General features: G+C 39.6%; 1 protein-coding gene across 1 annotated transcript; it reads right to left on the bottom strand.

Moving 5' to 3' along the window:
* Window positions 1-4,790: 4,790 nt before the first annotated feature.
* TMEM168 (transmembrane protein 168) lies at window positions 4,791-25,352 on the bottom strand. The gene is made up of 5 exons (XM_071733645.1): window positions 25,280-25,352; window positions 21,180-22,447; window positions 13,543-13,685; window positions 11,484-11,758; window positions 4,791-8,958 (listed from the first exon to the last, which is right to left on the bottom strand). The coding sequence occupies exons 2-5, from the start codon at window positions 22,314-22,316 to the stop codon at window positions 8,411-8,413; spliced, it is 2,103 nt and encodes a 700-aa protein (XP_071589746.1). The 5' UTR covers window positions 22,317-22,447; window positions 25,280-25,352; the 3' UTR covers window positions 4,791-8,410.
* Window positions 25,353-26,025: the final 673 nt, after the last annotated feature.

Raw genomic sequence — 26,025 nt, forward strand, 5'->3', positions numbered from 1 at the left:
CCAAAAGGTCAAGCTCTGCAAGGAGATGAACGGGGAAGAAATTTATGGACTTTATGGAATTTATGGAAATTTATGGTGCTTGCAACCCCAAGCTGGGTAGCTTGTGGACTGCAGGCTTCCAGCTGGACACAGAAGCAGAACTGAGGGGACAACAGCATTTAATTGACAACTGCAGGCACTGGTGCAGAGCTCAGCCCTCAGTGCTCTGGGAAGATGAGTTCAAAGCTCTGAAATCACCTCAAGGATCTGAACCTTGTACTTGGTCACTGCAGACTGCTCTGACCATATCCTTAGAGCCAACCAACAGCCTTACTGCTGGGAGTGCTGACTGGGCTTCTTGCCTTCTCCTTTTTGACTCAGTATGGTTTTAAAACACCGTTTTAATGGTAAAACAATACTCCAGAAATTAACTAACTCCAGAATGGATGTCACAGTTCCCAGTCCCAAGTTGCTTACCCACCTGAAGCTGTGCAGCTCACTGCCTGGGAGCTCTTGGGTTCTTCACCATTATCCTCATGGCTTCATCTGAGTGGGGTTTGAGGCACATCTGATGGCTTGAATAGGAGCTGTGAGAGACTTGTGGCACTCAGCCCAGGGACTGCTGTGGTGGCAAAGACAACCCATAAATAAATGAAAAGTGAAATAAGGATGAGCTGAAGTGAGCTGTCAACTGACAGCTTTATGACCAGTTTTGGCTTATTTCCTTTTTGTGGTCTAAAGCTGAGTGCCTCATAAATTCTGAAGAAATCAAAACTATAACAAACACAAGAGAAACCATACTAGAATTACCAGAAGTAAAAGGAGAAGTGACTGTAGCTAGAAGAGACAGTGAACAGGGGATGAGTTCTCTCCTCTCAGTGGTGATTTTGAGTACTTATTCAATCCAGTTTTGACAACACAAGTCAAATCAGCACCCTGACACAACTGTGGGCATTTGGGGTCACACAGGTACTGTCCTACAGTCTAAAATGGTCCTACACGTGCAAATAGTTTCAGAGTTCATGGTTCTGGGGTATTTTACTGACTGATCACAAAGATCCTGGGATCTTCAAATAAATACCTACTAACTCTCTCCTGTTCTGTCAGCCATGAGGTGACACGTGGTAGACACCCTGTGGCAATCACAACAGAACATGCTGGTTTCCTGCTTTGCTCACTGGGTAGACAGGAGGGCTGCAGGCTTTTTTTTAGGGGGGAGGAGAACATAAAATGGGAGCAGCCACATGAAGTCTGCTCAGACCCCCATCCTGTCTGGCACTGTGTTTCTGAGGGTGGCCAAAAATGGGATGAGCCACAAGAATAGGTCAACCAGTTTGTAGATGAGAGAAGTCCTGAACTTGACTTACTGGATGTGTGAGTCAGGGCCCACGGTACAACTGTGTCCCATGAGTCTGTCCTAGATCTCTTTAATGCATCAATTCTTTTTGTTGTTTCTTTTTGTTTCCTCAGAAGAGCCACAGGACAGCTGACACCTCTAGCAATGGATTCCAGAAAACTGGAACTGGACAACTAGCTTGTCAAGGTTGTGGTGTATTTGTCCCTTCACAGAAATTGTCTCTAAATAATACAATTTTGTAGTATGCACTAGAAGCTTTGGAGTAGATTACCAGGAGCCCCACACTTGCTGGGCTGAAGTCTGGCAGGACAAATTGCTTACACAGAACTGGAGATGATGCCTGAAGACTCTGTATTACAAGCCTACAAGTGCTAATTCTGGTGTTTATGTACACATTTTTGTGTATCAAGAGCAGGTGAGTCCAAAGGCTGATAGGTGGAACCAGTCTGTCCTGGCTTGTTCAGAGAGGGGAGATCTCCTGGGTGCTGGCACAGTACACACTGCATTTGTAGATTAGGTAGGCTGTAGGTCAGTCATCTCAATCCTTCCTGGTAGTTACCTTAGTTTTACTATTTTTACAGATTTATGTCATTAAAAAATAGTTGACTTCTCACCCTTAATCAGGCAATCCTGTGGTAAGCCTGGGTGCAAGACAAGCAGGATGTTTTTCCTTAACAGAGCTTCCCGCTCTTTTTCCAGCCCCACCTTCCAACCCTCTGTAGTTCAGGTACCTTGCCCTGAGCACTCCATAGAGTCTGCATCCATCAAATCTCTTATCAGAATATGCTTGATCTTTTAACAATCTATTTCCACAAGTCATTTTAGATATTAGAAAACTGCTTCAAATTCAGCAGGGAAGGTACAATCTTTCCTTACTCAGAGAAGCACCCGGAGCCTCACTGCAGTCTGAAAATGAAACCTAAGCAGAGACCTGGCTTAAGTGGTCTGAGCCATCTTCCTCACCAGCAATGTCACAAGACAGAGACCCCTCTTCAGTGCTGCACCAAGTGCCTCATGCACAAACACCACAGTGGGAAATGTACCTGAGGGTATGGGACATCCACTATGGCCTCCATACTGTAAAAAACCCACTACTCATCCAGCTGTAGCTGTGCAGCATTATCTGATTTCAGGCATAGAACTAAAAGCATAATAATCCTAACTTTTTAGAAGCTGTCTTTGTAATGGTACATTAAATTGTATGAGGACAGAAATCCAGAATGGAAACTTGCCTGTCTATCCTGATGGTTTGTTAGGATCAGCTTTGAAGCCTCACTCTAGTTCTAGGCCTGTGAATCCAATTCTCCTGGCCAGAGCACTGAATCTGACCCATGTGATAGTATTCTCATTTTCTTCTTGGCTTTTTTTTTTTCTTTTTTTTTTTTTTTTTCTTCTTCTTCTTCTTCCTTTTCTTCCTTTTTTCTTCCTTTCTTTCCTGGGAAAAGAAGTAATCTTTCTCTAAAAAGCTTTATATATACTCTTTTGCAAGGCAGAAGAAATCTTCAGAGCTTTCAGCTATTTACACCAAATCTGTCAGTTTTTTTCCCCCCTTCCTATCTCTCTTAATGGGTCTCCTATGCATTTATAATGTTCTCAGTACCACAGTATCTAGGGACCTTACACAGAATTTAGAAAGCAAATGGGTTTTTTGCAGAAAGTTTATCTTCTGGCTATTGTCGATCTCTGAATCAGAGTTTTTTTCTCTTTAATTTGCAAAGTGTCTGTTTATACTCCTGACACAGACTGCTTTACAGTATCCTGGCTTTGCATTTGTGGGATGGCAAAGTCAGGTTCACCCAGATTTATCTGAGCAGATGTTAGCTATAGAACTGTCTGTAATCAACAGAGCTGGCTGTACTTCTCCACATCAGCTTCAGCACTGGCATGATTCTGGAGCCAGAGTACAGAGTAGTATCTGAGGCAAGAGCCTAGAATATTTCAATACACCTTGAAGTGGTCATATAAACACTACAGAGAGAAAATAATTCAGTGCTGATGAGAAGCAAAGCTTTAAATTTCTGTGTCATTAGTTGTAAGCAGCTGGATGCTGCAGGCACCTGTTGGGAGTAGCTTCCTACTCAGTATCTTGAGTGCTGCCTTGCAGGGTGACCAACCCTTCACAACATCCAAGGTGTGTCTGGTTGGGTGAGGACACTGGGCTTGTGCTGGGTCTCACTCCAAAGCTGAGCTCGAGCATGCTGAGGGCCTTTACTGGACCCAGGCTCCTGGTCTCCAGTCTGACACAGTGGTAACCAGCATATCTGTATTTCACCTCGCAGTGGTGGTGGGCAATGTATTCAAGAGCTGATGGAGATTGGCTGAGTGCAGTGCTGGAGCAGCAGGTAACACTGATCAAAGTCTTTATGCCTTGCTCCAATTGAATGGGCTTGCATTTTTTTTCTCCTGCAAAGTGTTGTGGGCTTTTTTTTTAATAGTAAAAAAACCCCAAATCAACAGAATTGTTTTCTTTCCAAAATACTACTGTATCTCGTCCCACATAGAGTACTGAAATGTAACTGGATACTGTACTTTCCCATGAGCCTGTGACATCTTCTTTCCTAAGTGACAACTGCATTGTTTCAAAACCAGATGGCTTTTCAGAAACAGGACAATTTTCAGGCAGAACTGAATTTGAAAAGCTTTCTAAAAATTTATTCTTCTACCCTAGTAATACTGTAAATAAAATATTTTTCCCTAGCTGCCCTTAGGCTACACCTGGTTTCCAACACAGAAACATTGTTTGAACATTCATATGGCTATTTACTCAGACTTTTATCTCTTGTATCACCAAAAAAGTCAATGAACAATCCCTCCACCCCAAAAACCCCAAACCCTGTGCCATGGATGCAGACGAACCTTGGGTTGCCTGACTCCAACCAGAGACAGAGAATGGCTGCAGGGCAGCACTGAGGGGGAGCTGTGCTGCTCTCTAGGATTGCCTCTGCATTTGAGACCAACCAGAATTTTAATTAACACTGAGTAAGAAGTGACAAAAGTAATGGATTGAATTGTGAATTAGATTGTCACAGTGTCCTTCTGGTTCATTCTCCCAGGCATGGTATAACTCAGCCAGGAACGCTCCATTAACTTGAGAGTCAGACCTTACTGGAGATGACAGGTTTGACTGAATAAAAATATTTATGTAAATGAAATCTTCAATTAAGTCTCTATAAAATAATGTCTTAAAGCATAAACAACCTCTTTACTAGTTTGCTAAGTGCTTTAAAAATTACAAGGTGAAAGGTGTGCTAATAATTTAAGCTCATATTTCTCATTTCTATTAAATTATTAGACTACAAATAACCCTTGGAGTATTTTCAGTAAACGCTGTTGCAGATTACAGCTAAAAAAAATATTCTGAAGCAAACTGTACAGAAAAAAATCCACATAATTCAAGAGAGACCACAAAAGTTTTGGAAGTGATCAGGACATAAACAAAAACACAAAATAGAAATGATCATCCAAACCAGCAAAATATATTTAAGCAATATCACAAATACACACATCAAAAAAAAATCTATTTACACATCTAAAATTGGCATGTCCATTAAAAAATCCTCTCACAAAAAGGTATTTATAAATGAGTAATTTAACCCAGTTATACTGCCTACTGCTGGCAACAGAGGTGCTTTACAGCTAGCATAGCATTAATTATGTCTTTGCAAAACAAAGGGAACATTTAGTAAAGTGAAAGAAATTATTTCTGGGAAAAACTTGAACTGAACACTGGACAACAGCAACCACAAAGCAAACAAAGTATAAGGACCTGCAAACATAAATTTGGTAGTGCAAAAATAAAGCAGAATGGCTTCTTTCCCCCTAATACTTGTTCAGAGAAAAATACTAATATGAATTTTCAATAAAAATTCCTTTTAAAGATTTAATTTTGTAGGACTTAGTGCATTTGCATGTTTCAGCAAGGCTAATACTATGCAGGAGGTAAAAGAAACAAAGTCAACATAGAATTACTGCTGTGATATAAATTTATAGCAACTTTTATAACAAAGTGTATGAATATACAGTACAGAGACAAGCCTCAGAAAAAATAGTTCAGATTTTCTCCACCCAGACAATCTGTAAACATGTTACTGAAAAGAAAAACACTTTGTATGTAAGTGATAGCATATCTAGAATTCTTTGGACCTAGATTTAAATTCCTCTTTTAAGTGTTGCCTGTGTATTTCATATAGGAAAGAGGGGAGGGGGAACTCCTCACTGGGATTAGGAGCTCCTGGAGTGTTGTCCCTCAGGAAGGTGCCCGGGGTTGGGCAGAGACTGGAAATCTCCCCCTCCACCCAGGAACATGGGCCATGGTAGGTAGGACACCTTGGTATTAATTGGTCTAGAAATAGGCAATTAATACAGTTGGATTCCTGAGGCTTATCAACCCACACCGTGGGTGTTACTGTGTTTTGAAACAAAAAAGACAGTCTCTTTGTCCAAAAAGGCCTCACAGTTTTGAATGTCTGTAAACATTTTTTGTTTAGATCAGCAGCTTTACCATCCCTTTGCTGTTTAAAAAATAATAAAATCAAAAGTAGGGATATCTTAGCTCTTGCTAAAACTATTTCAAATTCAGAACACAAGAGTTCTTCATTGAGAAAACTGAAACAAATCTGCAAACACTTGATTAATTCTGCAAATAGTATTTTTTGCTGTATTTTTAGTCGATAACTTTCAGCAACCTGCAAAAGATCACCCAGTCAATGTTAGAGAAAATCTATCAGTGTGATAAATAAGCTGGAAACACTTTAATAAACAGAGGCAAAAGATCAGCACCAAACACTGCATTTGTTCTGCCCAGATCTAGGCCCATTGCTGCAATTTTCCTGTTCCCTTTGATATACAAGAAGAAAGATACACATTATGTCCATAAAAATTTAACAGTAGATGGTAGAGAGTAAGATTTACCCATTATAATTAGCAGGACATGGTGTGGTTGACATTCAAAGCTTTTCCAAAACAGAAAGGACTAACTTCTTGACTTCCAAATGTTCAGAGCATGACTATCAGGTACTATTATAGTGCCATTTGTTAAAAATTTCTAGTGCTGTAGTTGGAACAGTTTATGCTTCCATCAGAGGGACTTTCTGAAACAGCAGTTAAAATAAGGATGATTCTAAAAAACAAATGATTGCCTTTATGCAATCTTTTTTTCTCTGTACTCAAGGGTTGTTGACCAGGAATGGCTGAAAATTGCTTCTTTGGAGAAAGCAGTGCTGCTTTTCTGCAACTTGACAGATGTTTGTTAACTTCAAGTATCCAATTTATATGCTTGAATGAGGAGCTTATGTACCCAGCCCAGGCTCCAGAGGATGACTGAGGTTATTAAACAGACATAAGGGATTTGTCTGCCTGACCTTTGGCATTTGAAAGCAAAACCGAAACAAATCTAATAGGCACAATCACAGAAAAATTAATATTAAAACAGAGATCAAGTGAGTCTTCTTTTGTAAACATTTCACTTGTAAATCCTACAAAATCACTATTTTGGAGTTGGTGGGTGCAAATTATTCTCACTACTGTAGATCTCACATTTTATTTTCAAGAGTTACCAGTGGGTATCAGTGTTAGCAGATTCTCTGACTTAGATGGCTAAAAAATTCAACTTAGGAAAACCCTTGATGGCAAAGAATTGTAGATCTCCTGAATTATTTTCATGTATTGAAAAAAAAATTGTTATATTTTAGACAATCAGCTAATACCTAACATTTTTATTAAAATACTGGTGGAAACTGAACAAAAGTAAACTCAAAGTCTCCTGGATTGCACATGTGTATGCATAAAATGCACCACAAAGTTTACTGTCTTAGGGGCTTAGTTGTTTCACTCCTTGTTTTCTGCACTTGAAAAAACAAGATCAGAAAGCTTTGCAGCTTCTCTGACTGAAGAGGAAAGGCTGAGGCCCATCCAGCTCTGTAAATGGAAGAATTAAGATTAAGATCTTGTGGCTGGAATAACAGAATTAAGGAATATTTGGGATTCACTCTTGTCCTAAGGGAATAATCTTTCTGACAAACTTTGTTCATGGTTCTAATAGATTAACTCATTTGTCTAATCCTGTACTCAGCATTTTACAGAATTAAGGTCTTAACCACAACAAAGACTTAAGATAAACATGGAAGCAAGGCAACACTTGTACTTCCATCTTTTATCTGTGGATTATTTTCTTTGTTAAACTCCTTGGGTTTTGCTTTTTTTTCTTCAGGATAGTTTTTCAACATACAAATTAGTAAGAGCCTGGAGAAGACAGAACTGTCCTACCAGAGGAGGGAGAACTCTCAGTGCACTTTTCATTCCATATATGAATTAACTACTGGGAATATTTGCAGAAAAACTCCAATAAAATAAAGATCATAGGCAAGATACTGAATTTTTAAAGTAACACTGAAAAATTTTTAAAACTGCACTCCAGAAAACACTGTCCAAGCAGCATCAGAACATTAGAGGATTGTCTGATTTCCTTGTTTCCTGTGGCAAATTTCCATTGATGGCAGCAGAGAACTGAGGCAGGGGCTAAAGATGTAGAAGCAAGTAAAACTAAAGATCCTTGGTAGCTACTTACCTACAATGGCTATTCATTCTATTTTTTAGCTCAGTGCTGTTTTCTAATACTCTTAACCCCACTGTATAATTTAAAGAACATATATATACATATTGATTGGAATATCAGTCTCATTCCTGGTATTTGAACCCTACAGTGGATATAAATGACAAATAAGCAGGCTATAACAGTCACAGAAGCTGTTGTCCATCACACTGGTGAATCTGAGTGAAGGCTGCTTACAGTAACACATATGAACATGCAAGCTGTCTCCAAAATGAATGGTCATATTAAATAAGTCTCTAACATATGTACATACAGACCAGTAAAAAACCTTAAATACCATAGTCCTACCCTTTTCTGTTTAAGGTTGCAGTTTCTAACTGTTGCATATACTTTAGCTGCTCAAAGAGCTCAATAAAGTGAGTGTAGCAAAATTTTTTCAGAAAAACAGTCATATAAAAAGTTTTACGTACAGTAAAGTGAGAAAGTTCCCAGAACTCTCACGTCATTTCCTCTTTGGTTTCTAATTAGGATTTGACGAGTTTGAATCCCTGTCCTGTGTCCAGCACTGTGGGAAGAAACCAACTCATTTTCAACCTTTTCAAGCACCTAAAGCACGCTTTACAGGCCCAGAACAGATTGAGACCACAAAACCAGTTTGCCAAATGTACTAATGGGTAGGTGATCCGTGGGAAGTACATCATCCAGTGTTTGGCAACATCACTTCCCGTTGGCAAGTGCAAAGTGTAGTCACTCCAGTGTTTTGACACACCATACACTGCTTTCACTGTACGTCCCTTTTCGGACCAGCTGATGTTGCTGTCAGGGTTACAGTTGTACTCAACCCATTGCCTGGTGAAATCACCAAGCTGGGGAGGGTCAGCTTCCTCAATGTCTACAACTCTGGCCATTTCTGCTCCTTGCACTGCAACGTACTGGTCATTTACTTTTCTTACTTCTTTAACCCAAGGCTGAGAGTTCTCACAGTCTAAAACGATGATGAGTCGGGAACAGAAAGTGCCATTCTTTTCTCTCCACCAGTCCAGAAGTGTGTCGAGTCGTAAAGCATCACCTCCTGAAAGAAGAGAAACTTGCTTACAAGTAGCAGGAAGAAACAGAAACAGAAATTTTGACCAGGGGTTCTAAGACTCTCTTATTTTAGCAACCTGGACAGAGAGATCAGAAGTTTTCCCTGCTTGTATTGTGTCTGGAGAGAGATATTAACTGATTCCATCCAATTTACTGTGCCAGATGAGGCCATTAACTTGCTTGAAAAAAAGAAGAAAAAATTCCCTCACAGGGTGAAATAAATTACAGCATGTTGATAAAATCTTGAAAGAGCTAAAACAGAGTTTATTTTGTATTGAATTCTTAATAACCTAAGGAACAAAAAATTACTATTTTTAATGTGGTCTTATTAATATTTAAAGACTCCTCTTTCAAGGAAAAGAAAGGACTTTCTTTCTAAATAGTTTCAACACAGCTGACAGTTTCAAAGCAAAAAAAGAAAGACACCTACAGGCACAACCACTGTTTTGGCTTGAAAAATTTGTATGACCAGAAATTGAGAGATTCACTCCACAGACAAAGTTGTCTTCAGATCATCAAGCAAGTTAAAATTAAAAATATTATGGATTTACACCTCAATGAAAAAAAAAATCTCAAATGAATTTTCCCACAGTATTTATTTCCTATCAGCTCAGAAAATGCTTGCAACTGGATTGTCCAACTTCTCATGTTCCATCTCAGCTCTAGCTCCAACAATGCTTTGAAAGAGCAGATTGTAATTAAACAAGGTTGCCTGTAATGGGGAGTCCTTCTGCTTAAGTGTAATGGATACTGCAAGATCCAGGCAGCCTTGAAAAGCAGGCTACTTACTCAAGTGCCTGAGGAAAACATCTTGCAAACAAGTAAATAAATCTCCACAGGCTCCACAATGACTATTGATTTGAAGAACTGAGACAGCCAGGTGTTGGCAAGTTGGAGTACAATACAGGCTAACAACAAAACCATGCTAAATTGAACTCATCAACCTTTTGAAGAAAGGTAGAAACCCATGAATTTGAAATAATTGTGTTTTAATTCCATAATGATTTTCATTGCTGATATGCAGCAATGTTTGAAATCTTGTTAGTAGGAAATAAACTGCAAAGATTCGTCTCAAAAAGCAAAGCTGCATATTTCAGGGCTCACATTTCTACCTGTAAGGGGGTGACAAAATAGTGCTTCACATTAATAGCTCAGAGTTAAAGCTTTGAGCATGCTGTCTCAATTAAAGTACATGCAAATTACAGAGCTAAAATTTTCTCAAAAAAACCCCAAACAAACCCACATCAAATGCAAACCTGGAAAATTTATTAACAAAGAAATCTTAGTATACAACCCTACAGTAATGACTTGCCTTGGTACATGATCTGTGGTTATTTACTGCAGAGACTTGTGTAAAAGCAGTTTCCCTTTTCTAGGTAAGCCTTCTGTGTCAGTTAGCACTAAAAACTTATTTATTTGTTCATGTTTTAAAGGCTTATAGGTAAACTTTATTTTAGTGTAACTACACAGGGGTGCAGGTGATTTCAAAACAGTAGCACTGCCCTAAGAAAACCTTCTCACCCTTCATATACACACAGAAATACACACTCAGCTTCTAACCCTACTGACCTGAAACACACGGACTTCTACCAGCCAGCACAAGATTAAGGCACCAAGCTGTGTAAGAAATCTGTATGTTTGGCCACATCTGTCTCTCTGGCAGATTTCACAGGCAGTTCAGCTGACAGTTTCAGCAACAGAGACAAGTCTCATTAGCCCAGATCTTGCCTTTGCCTTCCCTCAGAGAACATGACCTCCCAGGTCGTTTGACTGCTCATCCTTTATGCATGACTAGTTAACAGTTTCTTTTATACACTACTGTGTTACATCTCAGCTTCCAACAACAGGGAAGCATCATTAATGACCTCATAAATCCAGTAAGTGTCCTTTTAAGGTTGTCATTACAAAGCAAAGACTACGCTACCACTGCTGTGCCATGCCACAGCATAAGCTGGCAGTGAGGCACTACTTTTTCTGTTAGATCTGAACATTATATTTTATTTGTGCCATCTCTCTTCATCCTCTCCAGACGTCAGAGGATGGTACACATTACTGGAGCTGATGACCCAATGCTCCATCTGTCACGAAACATCACAGATCAAAATATGTAGCACCATTACAGACTCAAACAGCCTTCAGCTTTTCAGCTGAAAAGGAACTGTGAGAAAGCTGACCACCACTGCATTTACACACTGCATCTTTTAGCACAGAAACTTTCTTTTTCTTGTAACAGTTACCTTGGCCCTTAGTCTAAAAGTGAAGACTGAGTTTAATTTAGGCTACAGCTACCTGAGCAAGTGTACAGAGACCTGAGCTCCCCTGCCACACTCCAGGTTGGCCAGACTGGTGGCTCTTTCCCTCTCTAGACCATCAGACAATGAATTTCCAAACATCAATTTCCAAACACCAAAACATCAAATACAGTATGATTTTTTTGAAGAAAGAATTAATTGATTTGGAACTTTATCGATACCTAAACGATTAATAAAAAAAGCCCAACAAAAGAGTTACCTGCCAGTGCCCATTCACCAGTGCCATGTGAGTGACCACTGTAATACAAAATGTAGGTATCGTGTCTGGGTCCATCAGCTGTCCGAAGCTCAAGGAAAGATTTGATCTTGGAGTGAAGGGTATCAAAGGTCAGTCCACTTGTAGAGTAATCACAACCATATGTCTCAATCATGTGATATGCAAAAAATCTCTGGATGGCATTAAGCATGCCAGTAGACCTCAGATTTAACTCTTGTACATGCTCAGGTGGAAGAAGAGTTGGTTGGCCATCAGGACTAGAGAAAAGAAAACCAGCTATGATTAGGATTTACAACTATTTCATGCTCAGTAGACTTTTAGCAATTCAAGATTTTTCTCACCTGTGCATATTTTTTCTGCTATGATGTGGCACTATTCTAAATTCAAATTTACTTGAAATGTATGGTTTATAAATAATTCAAAATACTGTGTTTGAGTGAGGGACTGTTATCTCCCCCTCCCTCTGTCACAATTCCTCACCTCAAAGCATAGTCCTACTCAACCCCATGCTATTCCTGGAATAGGAGTGGGACAGAGAGCAGAGTGAAAGGAAGGGGGTGAAAAAACACACTTTTTAATTTTAAGTCTACATATCATTTACATAAATGATTCATCAATCATGACAATAAGAGAGCTGATCTTGTGAAGCACCCAGTTATGGGAGTGCTCTTCAGGTTGTATTTTCAGTAAATGAAATTAATTCATCACTCATCAGCCAATACAATATTGATAAAGATAAGGATCATGACTGATCAGCTGTCCCAATTTATGCTCAGTTGCAGACATGAAGAGGTGAAAATAAGGAGATGGCCTTAATCAACTAATACAAAATATGTCTTCTGTTGTTACAGACAAATGTACATGCATGTATGTATTCTTCATGTATTTTGTTTGTAAATCAGTGGGTAAAGTGACCTGGTTTCTTTATTGGTCTGGCTAATTAAATTTACACCTCCTCCTCACCTGCCTGGTGCCTTCATGAAGGCTAAATATTCCAGTACTACAGTTATAGTGAATTCATCTGAATTCATCATCATTACTGTTTGTCTCAGAAATTGCTGACTGGGCCCACCACTGAAACAGTCAAGTTTTGTTAATGAGGAAACTTAGTTCTGCCAGATCCTAAACATACTGCTACCTGAGAGTATCTCATTCACCCCAGAATTACAGGGAACTGCCAGAGCCAGAACAATATAATACAATGAAATAATTAAATTGTTGCCATGGAAACAAAAATAATTAATTTCTATTGTAATGTAAATTTGGAATATTTTTTTTAATCATAGAATGTTTTTTTAATCCCTAACAATAATTGACTACACAGATTCTGCTAAAAGACTGCATAGCTGAAGACTGTAGATCAGAAGCTCAGAAAATTTGTTTTTACAGTATTTCACACTATTTAAGATACAATGATCTAAGATCAGCACACTGCCTTCTGTTTCTTTGCCCATTAATTGTTTTCTCTACCCACTGAACCCAGAAGTTTAAAGCTTTTAAGAAAAACACACAAATGGACAAGTAATAATTGTACAGTCCTTTCATCCTCAAGCATTTCTCATATGGTAACATTTATATGGGAACACAAATCAGCTGTAAACTCTCAGTACCAGTAACTGACATGTAGGCCACATTACTGCAATTTCAGTGTCTTTTAAATGTAGATACAATCTCATTTAATAGAATTTAAAACTGTTCTGAACAGATCTGTCTGGTTTATTAAATCTCCTCATAGAAAGTATCTACACCCAGACAAGTGCCCCAATCCTTTGCAGTAGACAAAGACTGTGAAATCTGCCTACACATAATTGGTGTGTAAAGCATTCATTGACTTTCTAAAAGCAAATTTAGGACATATAAAAAGGTGGAGCTGGAGTTACTCATTCTTTTTGGAAGGTGAGGGAAAGGAAAACCACAACCTCTACCTATTAGTAAAAAATGTATTTAATTACTGAAAAATATAAGCAAGAGCAGGCATTATCATTACAAGCTCACAGTACATGTAACAGTACTTAGAAGCTGAAATACATGGTAACTATACCTGCAGAAGTTGGTGGGAATCACAACAGCATACCCAACACATGTTCCTCCCAAGCAGTTTCCCAGCTCATGAAAAAGCCCATGAGCCATGGACTCCAGAGGTAAAACGATGAGAAATACACTCATGAAGATCCCATTGGTTGGCTAAAAAGAAAACAGAGAGAGTGAGGTGTTGCATGAAAAAATCCCTATCTGCTTGTCATGGATTTATGAATAATTCCCTTGTCTGATTAAACATAAATGGGTCCTGAAACACGCAAGTCATACATAATGTGTTTTTATTTTTCCCCATTTTATATAGTGATAGTATTACATGGTGAAGTACTCTAAAGACAAATGAAAGGCTTGGGAGAAGGTGACTGGTAAGCAGGGGTCACTTCTGAAAGGAATGCATATGGCAACACTGACAGCACAGGACTAGCATTTGAAAGCCCTGATTCTAGCTTAGCTTTACCCAGTTAAACAGGAACACCAAGTGCCACAAAATTATTTATGCACCTAACATATTGGTAAATATCTGCACAATCAGCAATAAGGCCTTAATCTGTAAAGTACAACACAGAATAATATGTACCTAGCATCAGAGCATGCTGTATTTCATCATTAAAAATACACATTTAAATATTCTTGCTCTTTAATGCCAAGAATTTTCAGAATATTTTTTGTGGAATACTATGTATCACACAAAAGATGACTCCTGAAAACATTTATGATTATTGCAAATAAAAAGACCATTTTTTTATCAGCTACATATGTATCAGATGGGAAAAACCTACATTGTGCTTTCCTATTTTGTAGGTAAAAAGGTTCCTATTTTTTTGGGAAAAGTTTACTCACTGATACATAGATGATTTCTGTAAAAAAAAACAGTTTCAAAAATTAAGTCTCAACCCCATGAGTACTAGTACTAGTAAAGTAAAAATGGACTTCTGAAATGCCAACTGTCAGTGAAAGACAGAACAAATACAGATTCATTTTAATTATTTTAACATAATGTGAATGGGTTTAACGAGGCATTAAATGCTTCAGGAAAGGTAGAAACAGTATTATAATATATAATTAACCAAGAACTTTAATATCCATGATGCAGTTATTAAATACTAATGTTTATTATGTAGCAAAGGATATAAATTCATAGCTACAGATTTCTGTCCTGAGAATCTTGTGGCCTTTGATCACATCTATGTTTTAGACACCCTCTGCATAAATCTACAATACTAGTGTTTTTTTAAATATACTGATAAATATAAATATATTTTTTAAATATACTGGATACTGACTTATTGTTTAGCACTCAATTATTTGATGTTCAGCTTAATACACAAAGCTATAATAATTTGGAAAGTAAATTATACTGACAAAATTGACACCTAAACAGAGTTCTTCTTGGCACGTTGCACTAACTCAATATTCAGTTCTTAAATACATAGGTATTACATGACCTGGTCTGAAAGAACAGCTTTACCCATCTAATGTGCTTCCTGCACTAAGAAAGAACACTGTTTACTCCCTGTCTGGGTTTTAAAAAGTGCCCCAGTACACTTCTGATGGAAGCATCTCATCCATGTGTCTTTGAAATGGTGACAGCAATATTTACAACACAAATAAACACCAGAAGCTGACATTAACTGATAAGTGACAGCATTATTCACTGACAGCTCTATTCACAAATAACTGGTAACTGCTAACAAACAGTATTTTTCTAAAATTTCAACATCTGAAATCACTAGAAAACTACAACCTGCTTCTATTTTGAACAATACAATCCATGACAAACGAAACCTGTATTTGTTTAGCCTCTAGCTCTCAAGGGCATGAGGATGATTTTGAGCAGACATCAATTAATGTTACAGAACAGCCATGGAGAGCCTCCCCTTACCCACAGCCCTGCACACCTTATTACAAAAGTGCAATTAATATGTTCTCTGCCTTGCTAACATTAGAGCTACAATACCAGTTTGGGTGTTACAGGTCCATCAAGAGGTTACAATGCCAATCTTAATACTGCAGTCTGATTTACTGTGATACAATGTAATTTGATATTTTGGTGCTAACAATCTGAACCTACAAGGAGCAATGTGTGCCTATGAAGCACACATCAGTCTTAGAAGCTTCACGATGGTTTTTATGAACATCATTTTTTCAGTCACCTCAGGAGATACTTTACATCCTTCTGGATACACTCAGTGTCAGAATCAATGAAGGAGTGAGCAGATGGAATGAACGTATTTAGGACAAGTGCAGAGTAGCATTCACATAGTGATTCTTGAGTTTTGTGTCAGAAAATAAGGATTTTCAGAATAATGTCCCCCAAATCCATACAATTAATAATCACCTTAAACCACCTGTAGACAGTAGGAAAATATTCTAGTATGGATATTTTATATTTATTGACATCCATCTAATGTGAGGATGCTGGTACTTGCCATCAGCATGTTTTCAACAGTTTTGATACAGAACTACTGCATCACTAACAAATGCAAAAATTATTTATGCTGTTTAGAGCACCTCTACAGTAAGATAATAAAATATTTTAATTCAGCACTCATGGCATTTTAAAGTACCTGAACTATAAAAACTTGAAATAGCAACAAATAATATACAATAAGTTAATAATTACTTTAAATTACTGACAGGTCCCTTTTTTATGGTAACAGCTAAGAGGCCAGGCAGAGACTGCCAGTGCTTTACTAAATCCAAAAGACTTGATGACTGATCCTTAATGGAGCAGATGGCAAAGCAAAAAAGGGATTTTGTTCTTTCATCTGTTCAACCCATTTTTACTCTGCTTTCAACTACATTGGCAATTTCACCCTGCAGTCCATCCCTGCACTGGAAGTGCCCATTGATTCCAGACAGACTGCTCAGGAAGCAAACAAGACAAAGACCATCCCAGCAATCCCACTGAAAACACAAGGAGCCATTTTATTGCTTAATCCTTTCTGTCTTTATCTGTCTTATTCTAAACTAATATTTAGGAAATACAAAGTGTGTTCTTATTTCAAATCATGCAGAGAAGGTAAAAAAAATATAAACTTCTTGTCTCTGTTGACTGATATGCCAGGCAGTAAAAGATGGGTGAGATTCTAGTACCTCTCCACTTTCTTTAGCTTTTCAAGCAATGTTTACTGTTAAGTACAACAACCAGAAGAAGTTAGAGGTGTTTTACAGACAAGAATTTGTTATTCATGGATAGGACAACTCCACTCCCAAGGACTAAATCATCATTGGAAGTGGAACAGTTCTGGAACTGTATTTAGCAGTGGAGCTTTACTGGCATGTGACTGACAAAAATAATGAGGAGCAAGAAAAAAACCAAGAACAAAGTAAGAAACACTAGTTTAAATTGGAAGCCAGTAAAAAAGAGCTATAGAATAACCCTTCTGATTAAAATAAAAAGAAATTCCTAAACAGATGGCAACTAAGATGATCCCAGAAACACCGAATGGTTGAAGCTAGGAGAGTCCCCTGGAGGTTGCCTGGTCCAGCCCCCCTGGCCAAGCAGGGCCACCTAAAGCAGGCTGTCCAGGCTTATATGTAACAGATCATCAACTGAGAAGGCTTACAAAGATGTCTTTGTGTATTTAAAAGCAAAAAATAATGATTACTTATTTTTATATACCCATACACATACAGATGCTTAAGTAAATAAAAAATAAAAAGTTATGCTCAGCTACTGTTCAGTGATTCTGAAAAACAAAGTATATTCTCCATGATGAAGACGACACAGGAGAAAAACAACAATGTGACAACTCATCTACAAATATTTGATGGGTAATTTATTCCAAATGAAAACAAAATAGGTATATCACAGGTAAGAGCTTAAAGACAAAATTTATGAAGTTACAATGTAGATCAACTACCAGAGGAAACTGCATTGTAACAAATTATTGAATGAAAAATAGTCTCTAGAGAACGATAAATAATCCGTAAGTTCTGACTATCAAAACATCCCTGTGAAAAAATCCATAAAACAGTGTGCAGAAAATAGCTGTCACATTCACTGGCAGATAGAACTAATGTGCTATGTTTCTCATCTTTGACTCCTGTCCTAGCCACAGGAAAGCCTGTGCTCTATCTACCTGCATTTGTCCCAGCAAAACCAGAACTGGTTGTTAATTTAAAAGCACAGCAAATGGATTTCTGATTTTTTTTTTTAAACATAAAATTTTCACTTCTGAAATCACAGAGATTATGACAGGAGGCTGAACACATAAATCAGATTCTTTATACTAACAATGAATATTTTCATTCTCTTGTCAGAGAGATTCCCTTCAAGACCAAGGGCCTCTGGAAGTGATGGCAACAGCAGCAAGCAAGGTGTGCTGGATGTGAGCAGGAAACCTCCCATAGCACTGGGACAGCACTGGTGAGGCAGACAGCCCAGGAGGGTGGAAGATGGGCAGCAAAAATGAGCAGGAGGGGGAATGAGTTTGAGAATAAATGATGATCAGTGAGCAAGGGGAATTTAGGATCCAGCTTAAGAAATGACACAAGAGTAGGGAAAAAGGGAATTAATGTATTAAAAAAGGAACTGAATAGACAAATCTGTGAAGAAATTGCAAGACACAGATATGAATGTCAAATCAGCAAGGACGGGAAAAAAAAGTCAGAAAAGAAAAGAAGGGGTGGAACTAAAGATGACCAGATGGAGAAATAAAATAAAATAAAATAATAAAAATGGGTATGTCTTACTATTTGAGAGGCCAGAGGATGCAGCAGGGCCTCTGGGGCCAGGGGGGGAGTAGGAGGAGGCAGGGAAGGAAAGAAATGAAACTGGATAAACTGAGCCTGAGGAGGGCTGGATCAAAAATACAAGTCAGGAAGAAAGCAAGAGAAAATGAAGGAGAAAGACTGCTTTCAAAAAAGGTATTTAATCTGTGATGTGTATATCATATATACTATTGTTCTACTAAGGCATAAAATTCACTAAAAACAAGAATAATGTTCTGAAAGTACTGCATAACAATACTTCATCTGTCTCTGATATAGTTAATTTTTCTCTGGGTGATATTACATAGAGGTCTTCCAGGGACAATTATCTTTGGCTGGTAATTCAGAAAAACTCTATTGTTACCTTGGCACAGAATCTTAAAAAAATCTGATTTTAAATTTCTGAGAAAAAGATTCCTCCAAACCTTCCCAAGAATTTGCTTGCAAATTCCAAGACCTACATCTGCAATTTTTTCATCATTTTATTGGCTTCTGAAAGAAGTAATGCTTGAGTCATTTGCATGGCTGGATCTTGCCCCATCTGGATCTTACCCCAAGAGCCTAATTAGGGACAGGCAAGTGAGTAATTGCTGAAATGAGTTACTCAGAGTCTATCAATCTGATAGACTGAAATTATTCACACAAATGTAGTAAAGGCAGGTGCAGAACACTCTGTGCAGATTTTGCAAGGAAAATTTCAGTGCATCCCTACAACAAGTCAAGTTGTCTTTCCACTGCAGCTAAAGGAAGGAATATTCTCAGAGGCAGACAGACTGTGTCCCTGCTGAAACATGTCCCACTGAAAAGCTGTTACACCACTTCTGAATGCAACCAGCTATAACAAATTACTTTTATACTTTTCATGCTTCCTGAGCTTATCTTCCAGTTTCAGATAAACCTAAAGATTCTGCTCTTCACATTTAAAGTTTGATCTGTTGAAGAGAGATTCTGCTTTCAGGACCCACAACTCTTCCCAAGCACATATCAAAGCAGCAGGAATAGAGACTTTCAACCCTTGGAAGGGCTAAGCTCCCCTTAAAGAAAGGTCCTTGGCTATCAGGACTTCCAGCCTCAACAATTCTGTGTAAGTCACAAAACTACTGTGTGTGAAACAGAGTTAACTGACCTAACTCTACAGGCTCAATACTTCACTGGTAATTTTAATCAAACAGAATATTTCTAGCCACCAATGAGCAGAGAACTGTCTCTTTAGGTCTTGACCTTCCATGCATTCAAGTTTTGTATTATGCACAAGTATTACAGTTATTAAAACCATTAAAAAGGGCATATATAATGTGCCTGTGACAGTTTTCCATGAAACAGAATCCCTCCCTTTCACCATTCCCTTTCTGTCTTTAATCTAACACACACAGCTGAGATAGACTCCTTATATGCTAGGTCTAATTATTTATAGTTGACTGTTATAAAATACCTTTCCAAGGCTTTGTTTGTCAGCCAATTCTATTCACCACATAGGAAGTCAAATGGCAGACAATGGAGTGATTTCAAGCCACCTCTCTTATCAAATGCAGCATCATTAAACAAGCTTAAACATCTTCAGAATGAGGAAAAGTATAAATAAATGCTCCACCTTCAAGGTGACACGTAACAGATTTCAAATAGAAGTAACACTTACTAAAAAGCAAACATGTTTTGAAGAACTGGTGACTGAGGAATACTTAGCATTCCTAAGAATGTAAGGAAAAATACACTGAAAACTTAAGTTAAAAAAAATCCTCCATAATCAATTTGTCAATTTGTTTCCATGAACCTGTCCAGCTTCCTCCTGAGCCTCTGCAATGGCTCAGCAAACACCACTCAGGATATTCAGCCCCAGATGTAACTCAATGCTCTATGAGGAGCTATTCTGACCTGCTGGGCTCCAACCTGCTTCTTGCCAACTTGATTCCCATCAACTTTTGCACTGGAACTGAACCATTTATTGTCTCTTACTGTTTACCTTCTCCCACATCACACATAATACTTTGTATGTTCATCATATTTGCACTTAGTTTTATATTTTCCAGACTGAAGTATACTTGTTTATTAATTCCCTCCACATAAACTGTTTTATGTCTATAATGAACTTCATTATGTTTCTCTGAATCTTTGCTTGTCTTCTCATCTATAGGATGGCAAGTGAGCACTGTAGTTATTTAGAGCACAGAGACTACAGGCTTATGCTGTGCAGTGCCATAATGATACCTCAAGTCCTTTCCTAGTAATTTTTTATTTGATTTGCTTTTTTAACAACTAATAAACATTAAGCTGCTGCTTTCATGGAAAGGCATCTAAACCATCTCTAAGATCTCTTTCAACACATACTAATGTCACCAGTTTTTCTCTGCAGAAATGTTTTGTTAAAAACAAAACCAACCCAAACAAAATCCTGAAAACTCAGCCCACTAAGCATTTAGAAATAAAAATTACTTTTTGAAGAGGAAAGGTGGAGTCTGGTTTGTCATTTTAACTATTACAATACATATGAATCACTATAAGGAAAATTACATTCTTAAAATATGAATTTGCCTTGATTCAATTAAAATAGTCCATAAGAAAAGTCCCCAATACAGTGAGCACTACTAGGGTTCAACAGCATGGTTCAACCTGAAAACAAATTTTGTGGCACAATGAACTCAAAAGCAAAAACATTTCTTAAAATAACTTTGCACACTTCTTTTGCTTTGAAAGCACTAATTCTTCCCATTCTGCCCACATAAAGAAGAACGTCCCAGTTGCCTCAGCAGGCCACAGTCAAGGTAGTACAAAGTGTTAAATTTGAAGTGCATGCTGGTGAAACCAAGGATTCCATCTTGGAGATGCTGAGTCACAGCATACCATCAAATGTCACAGGAATTCTAAGAAGCCAGCAATTTTCAAAAGCACTCTAAGGAGGGAGATCAAGATAAAGAAATTATTATTTACCTGCCAAGAAACAGCCCCCAAAACAGCAGTTGCAACAAGGCTGAAAAATACTAGCTGTTCCGAAATTAAACAGAAGTGACGCATTCCTTTAGATGCCATAACTCTGTCCAGGCTGTTGTTTTCTGCACGATGGGTATAGTATACCTTGTGACAGTCATTTAGTTTTGTGTGGAATCCCCAAAGAGTTATAAAAAATATCACATGACAGATCATCCAAAAAATTCCAAAAATAGAAAAACCGGGTATCACAAAATACCAGAGATCCAAAAAGCGTAGTTTAAAGGCTGCAAGTATGAAAAAGATCAGTTCAATGACCCCAACTGAGATGACAGAAAGCCTTCTGCATATTTTACCACGGTACAAGTAGGGCTTCCATCGTTCAGTAACTGAAAGTCCACTGAAGTAAACGTCGAGGAGGGGATCTGAAATGAGGCAGCTGAAGAAACAGGCCAAGGCGAATGGGTTTGTGGGGATTTGCAGTGATGGAAAAAAGAGTAGGGATGCAATGGCTCCAAAAATTGCCAAATTTGGAATTGCCAAAAAAGACTTCATACGTAAGTCAATAATCAACATGGCCAAAGCCATGACCAGCAGAATAATACTAATAGATTTTTCTACCAGCATAGTTGTGCTGGCGATTGCAAAGCCAGCAAGCTCCAAAAATTCAACTGTTGTCAGCAGAGTTGGTCGATGATGTACACAACCACAAATCCTCTCAACCAAAGCACATAATACCCTTAAAACAATGGAAGAAAGCAGCAAATATTTAGTGGCTTCTTCTTTCACATCGGTTTTGAAAGTAGAATTATTAAGAAAACAGAGAAGGCCCAGCAAAAAACCAAACCAAAGATTGGAGAGACTCAGACTTGCTGTTTCCATTGAAAAATAGTAGTACAGTATGCTGGCAATTCCAAGAACAAAGAGACCCAGAATAAATATTACCAAAATCAGTGCATCTGCAGTTTTTTCCCATCTGACATAAAGGCCCATGCAAATGGCAACCAGTAAGTTGATTTTGGCAAGATAGCCAAGGTATCTGACTGATAAGTGCATGTTCACTTCTCTGTTTGCTTCTTCCAGCTTTGTCATTGCTGTGTAGAGACAATGACTGAGACAGTAACGCAGTGACCTACACATGTGAACTGTAGTTTGGGGGTTTTACACCCTTGACTGAAAGTAAATACTTGGTGTTTCATCCAACAAACACAATCCAGTAGCTGACTTCTGTAGTATCATTTCAGTAACAGTCGTCTTGAATCACTGAAATCCTGAAGAATAATTAAAAGAAGTGTTAGTGGCAAATAATACCTTTTAATCATACATGGTATAAATATGACATATCCCTTCTCACACATATGATTCTATAGATATATATATATTCTATAAATCGATAGATTTCATAGTACTTATTATTTTTAATGTTTTATACATATAAACTTCATTGTGAGTTGGCTGGATGCTTAAGATCTTACACTATTTCTCCCCTCACTTGACAATATACTTAACAGCACCATAACCCAAAGCCAGCTATCATATTCCAGCTGTCACATTCCAGGTCACACTGTATCAGGTACCATAGCACTGTAGGCAGCCTCACTGTTTCTTGCACTACAATCAACATTTGGTTTGTGGACAACTTGAGCCAACAACTCCTACATATTCCTTCTCTCCACCTCCAGTTATCTCTAGTTCAAACCATGAGTTCAGAGGAACAGCTTCCCGTGTCCTCCCAACTCACAGCACTGATGTGTGACTACCACTGAACATCTGCCAGGCTCTCCTGTTATCTTGATTCCCGAGCTTTTCTGGAGCCCTCCCAAGTCAAGGGGCTAACACTACAGTCATTCCCTTGGACAGCAGTGTCACAGAAGTCAGCAGGCTGCCTCACATGCAAAGGGTGTCAGCCCCTGCCTAAAATTTTTAAGCCCCTGGCTTAAAATTTTGCTGCAGCTGCTGAATAATTTGCTGGTGGGGTCATTACACCAGCAAACTCCCTTACAGGCAAGCAGCCCTCTGACAGAAAACTACTCTGGCTGGTTCAGCTCGTGTCAAGTGGAGTTTTGCTGCCATCACATCTTAAACACAAACCAAGAACTCCTCTGCTGCCACCCCACGTGCTGCACTGGGTGCCAGGAGTGGGGAATGTGCCCCTTCCTCACAGAAAGACACAGAAAGTCTGCATGAGCACAAAGTACTCAAAAAATGACAGCTCTGACCTGGAGTGCAACCTCCTGTTCCCCATCTTCTAGCCAGTAACCAAAAAGATGAACGACTAAACCACACTACTAATCATTAGGCTTTTTCTAACTAAAACACATGTCCAACTTTTTGGTGAAAAGAGGAACATTTTCATGATTAATGTATCCCATCACACAGCTATTACCAAATAAATGCAACTCAGCAATTCAGACAACTGTAATGAGAAACTTCAATATCTGATTTATTTTTTGCAACACAGCTATTTGTTACTCATTTCTGTTTTTGTTTAGAAAAAGACTGGTCAAAGTTGGGATGCTGTGTTTGGCTGGTTTTTAAACTAATATAAAGTCAGTTATATATCTGAGCAAACAACATTTAGATGAGAACCAGAATGTGTGCACCCACATTTAAGTATTTGCCAACTTCTGTAGACACAATTTTAAGCAAAGCCTAGGGTCTAAGTAGAGATTTAGAGAATAAACTATGCAACAGTTTATTCCTAAAGGAACATCAAGAACAATAACAGACTGAGCAGAGAATGGACTGAGAACAGCCCTGAGCAGAAGGACTTAGGTTGACTGCTGAGAAATTCAGCACGAAATTGCAATCTGCATTTGCAGTCCAGAAAGCCAACTGTATCCTGAGTTGCAGCAAAAAAAGCATGGCCAGAAGGTCAAGGGTGGTGATTCTCCCCTCTACTCTACTCTCATTACATCCCAACTGGATCTGGAGCCCCCAGAAGAGGAAGGTCATGGAGTTCTTGGACTGAGTCTAAAGGAGGGCAACAAAGATGATCAGAGGGCTGAGCACCTCTCCTATGAAGACAGGGTGAGAGAGTTGAGCCTGGAGAAGAAAAGGCTCCAGGGAGACCTTACAGCAGCCTTGCAGTACCTGAAACTTTTTACAAAAGGAATGGAGCTTTTTACAAGGGAATGTAGTGATAGGACAAGGGGCAATGGCTTTAATCTGTAAGAGGGCAGACTTAGATAAGGCAGTAGGAAGAAATTCTTTAGTATGAGAGTGGTGAGATAATGAAATAGGTTGCCAAGAAAAGTTGTGGAAGCACCTCCTCCCTATCCCCCCTAAAGTGTTCAAGGCCAGGTTGGATGGGGCTCTGAGCAAACTCATCTCGTGGAAGGTGTCCCTGCCCATGCAGGGGGTATGGCACTGGGTGATCTTTAAAGTCTCTTCCAATCAAAATAATTCTATTGATTCTGATTCCCACTGTAGATTTTACCTGAATTTATCTAAAAAGCGTAGAAAAAAGAGACAAAATCTAAAGATGGTTCAATAGTTTAATTGGAGTCCATTTAAGGTCCAGGTGAGGCCTACCTATAATACTGGGCCCACTTTTGCTTTATTCTTTCACTTCCGTGCTTTTTTCTTAAATAATGCAACTCTGTGAGAGATTTTTGAAACAAAAAACCCTAGGTAGCTAACACTAGCATACTGCAGGTTTAAACCTCAGGTAAACGGCTCCATGAGCTTCCAAGTGTTAATACCGAGCCCGGATTACGGGTGTCAGACAAGAGGAGCGCAGCTGGCAGAGGCACCGGCTGCTGGGCTGGCCCCGGCCAGGGAAGTTTAGTGACGGTATCTGGCTCCGTAGAGCGGACGCTGGCAGGCGGGGGCTGCCGAGGAAACACCGTTACCGCCCCAGGAAACTGCTCGGTGCAGTCGGTCCCCGTCCCCTAGGGCCCGGGCCTGGCCCAGAGAGGCCGCGTCCCCCCGGGGCTCTCCCCGGGACACCCAGCTCCCCTCGCCCCCCCTCTCCGCGGTGACGGGACCCTACACCAGGCGCACAGCACCGAGGCAATCCCAGTTAAGGCCCCGGAGGGCCGCGGGCCCCCTCGCCGTGCTCCGCACCCGCGGGAAGCGGCGCGGCCCCGTCCCGCACTCACCTCAACAGGCGGCCCGGAAACTTCCCACGCCCCGCGCCGCGCCGCCGCCATCTTGAAGCTGTGAGGCGGCCCGGCTACGGGCCGCGCAAAGGCTCAAACGCAGCCGCGGCCGCTGCCGGAGCACAGATGGGCGCGCGGCCAGGCCGGGGTGGAAGGGTGCCCGGGGCCCGGGTTGAGGCCGGAGCAGCGGGGACAGCAGCACCGTGCAGTCCCACAGCTGTCTCTCCCTCGGGGAAAGGCTGCGTCCAGTTCTCCGCTGCTTACAGGAAGGGCTTGGAGGTGCTGAATCCAGAGGGCAAGGAACCTGCTGAAGGGTCTGGAGCACAAGCCTGAGGAGGAGCATCTGAGACAAGTGGGGAAGGTGACCATGGAGAAAACGAGGCTCAGGGGGAGACCCTACAGCTCTCTACAGTTACCTGAAAGGAGGTTGCAGAGGGGGGGGCTGGTGTCCCAAGTGACAAGAGGAAACAGCCTCAAGTTATGTCAGGGGAGGTTTAGATTGGTGATTGGGAAAATTCTCTTTGCTAGAAGGGTCGTCAGGCACTGGCACAGGCTGCCCAGGGAAGTGGTGGAATCACCATCCCTGGAGATATTTAGATGTGTAGAGGTCGTGCTTCAGGATGTGCTTTACTGCTGGACTTAGCTGTGTGCTGGGGCTCAAAGCTCTGTCCCAACCCGTGATTCTATGTTTGGCACAAGTGAAAGCACATTCTCCACACAGAATTGCAATGTTAATAGGCTAGAAG

Source organism: Heliangelus exortis, chromosome 1, assembly GCF_036169615.1.
Source record: "Heliangelus exortis chromosome 1, bHelExo1.hap1, whole genome shotgun sequence".
NCBI classification, from domain to species: domain Eukaryota; kingdom Metazoa; phylum Chordata; class Aves; order Apodiformes; family Trochilidae; genus Heliangelus; species Heliangelus exortis.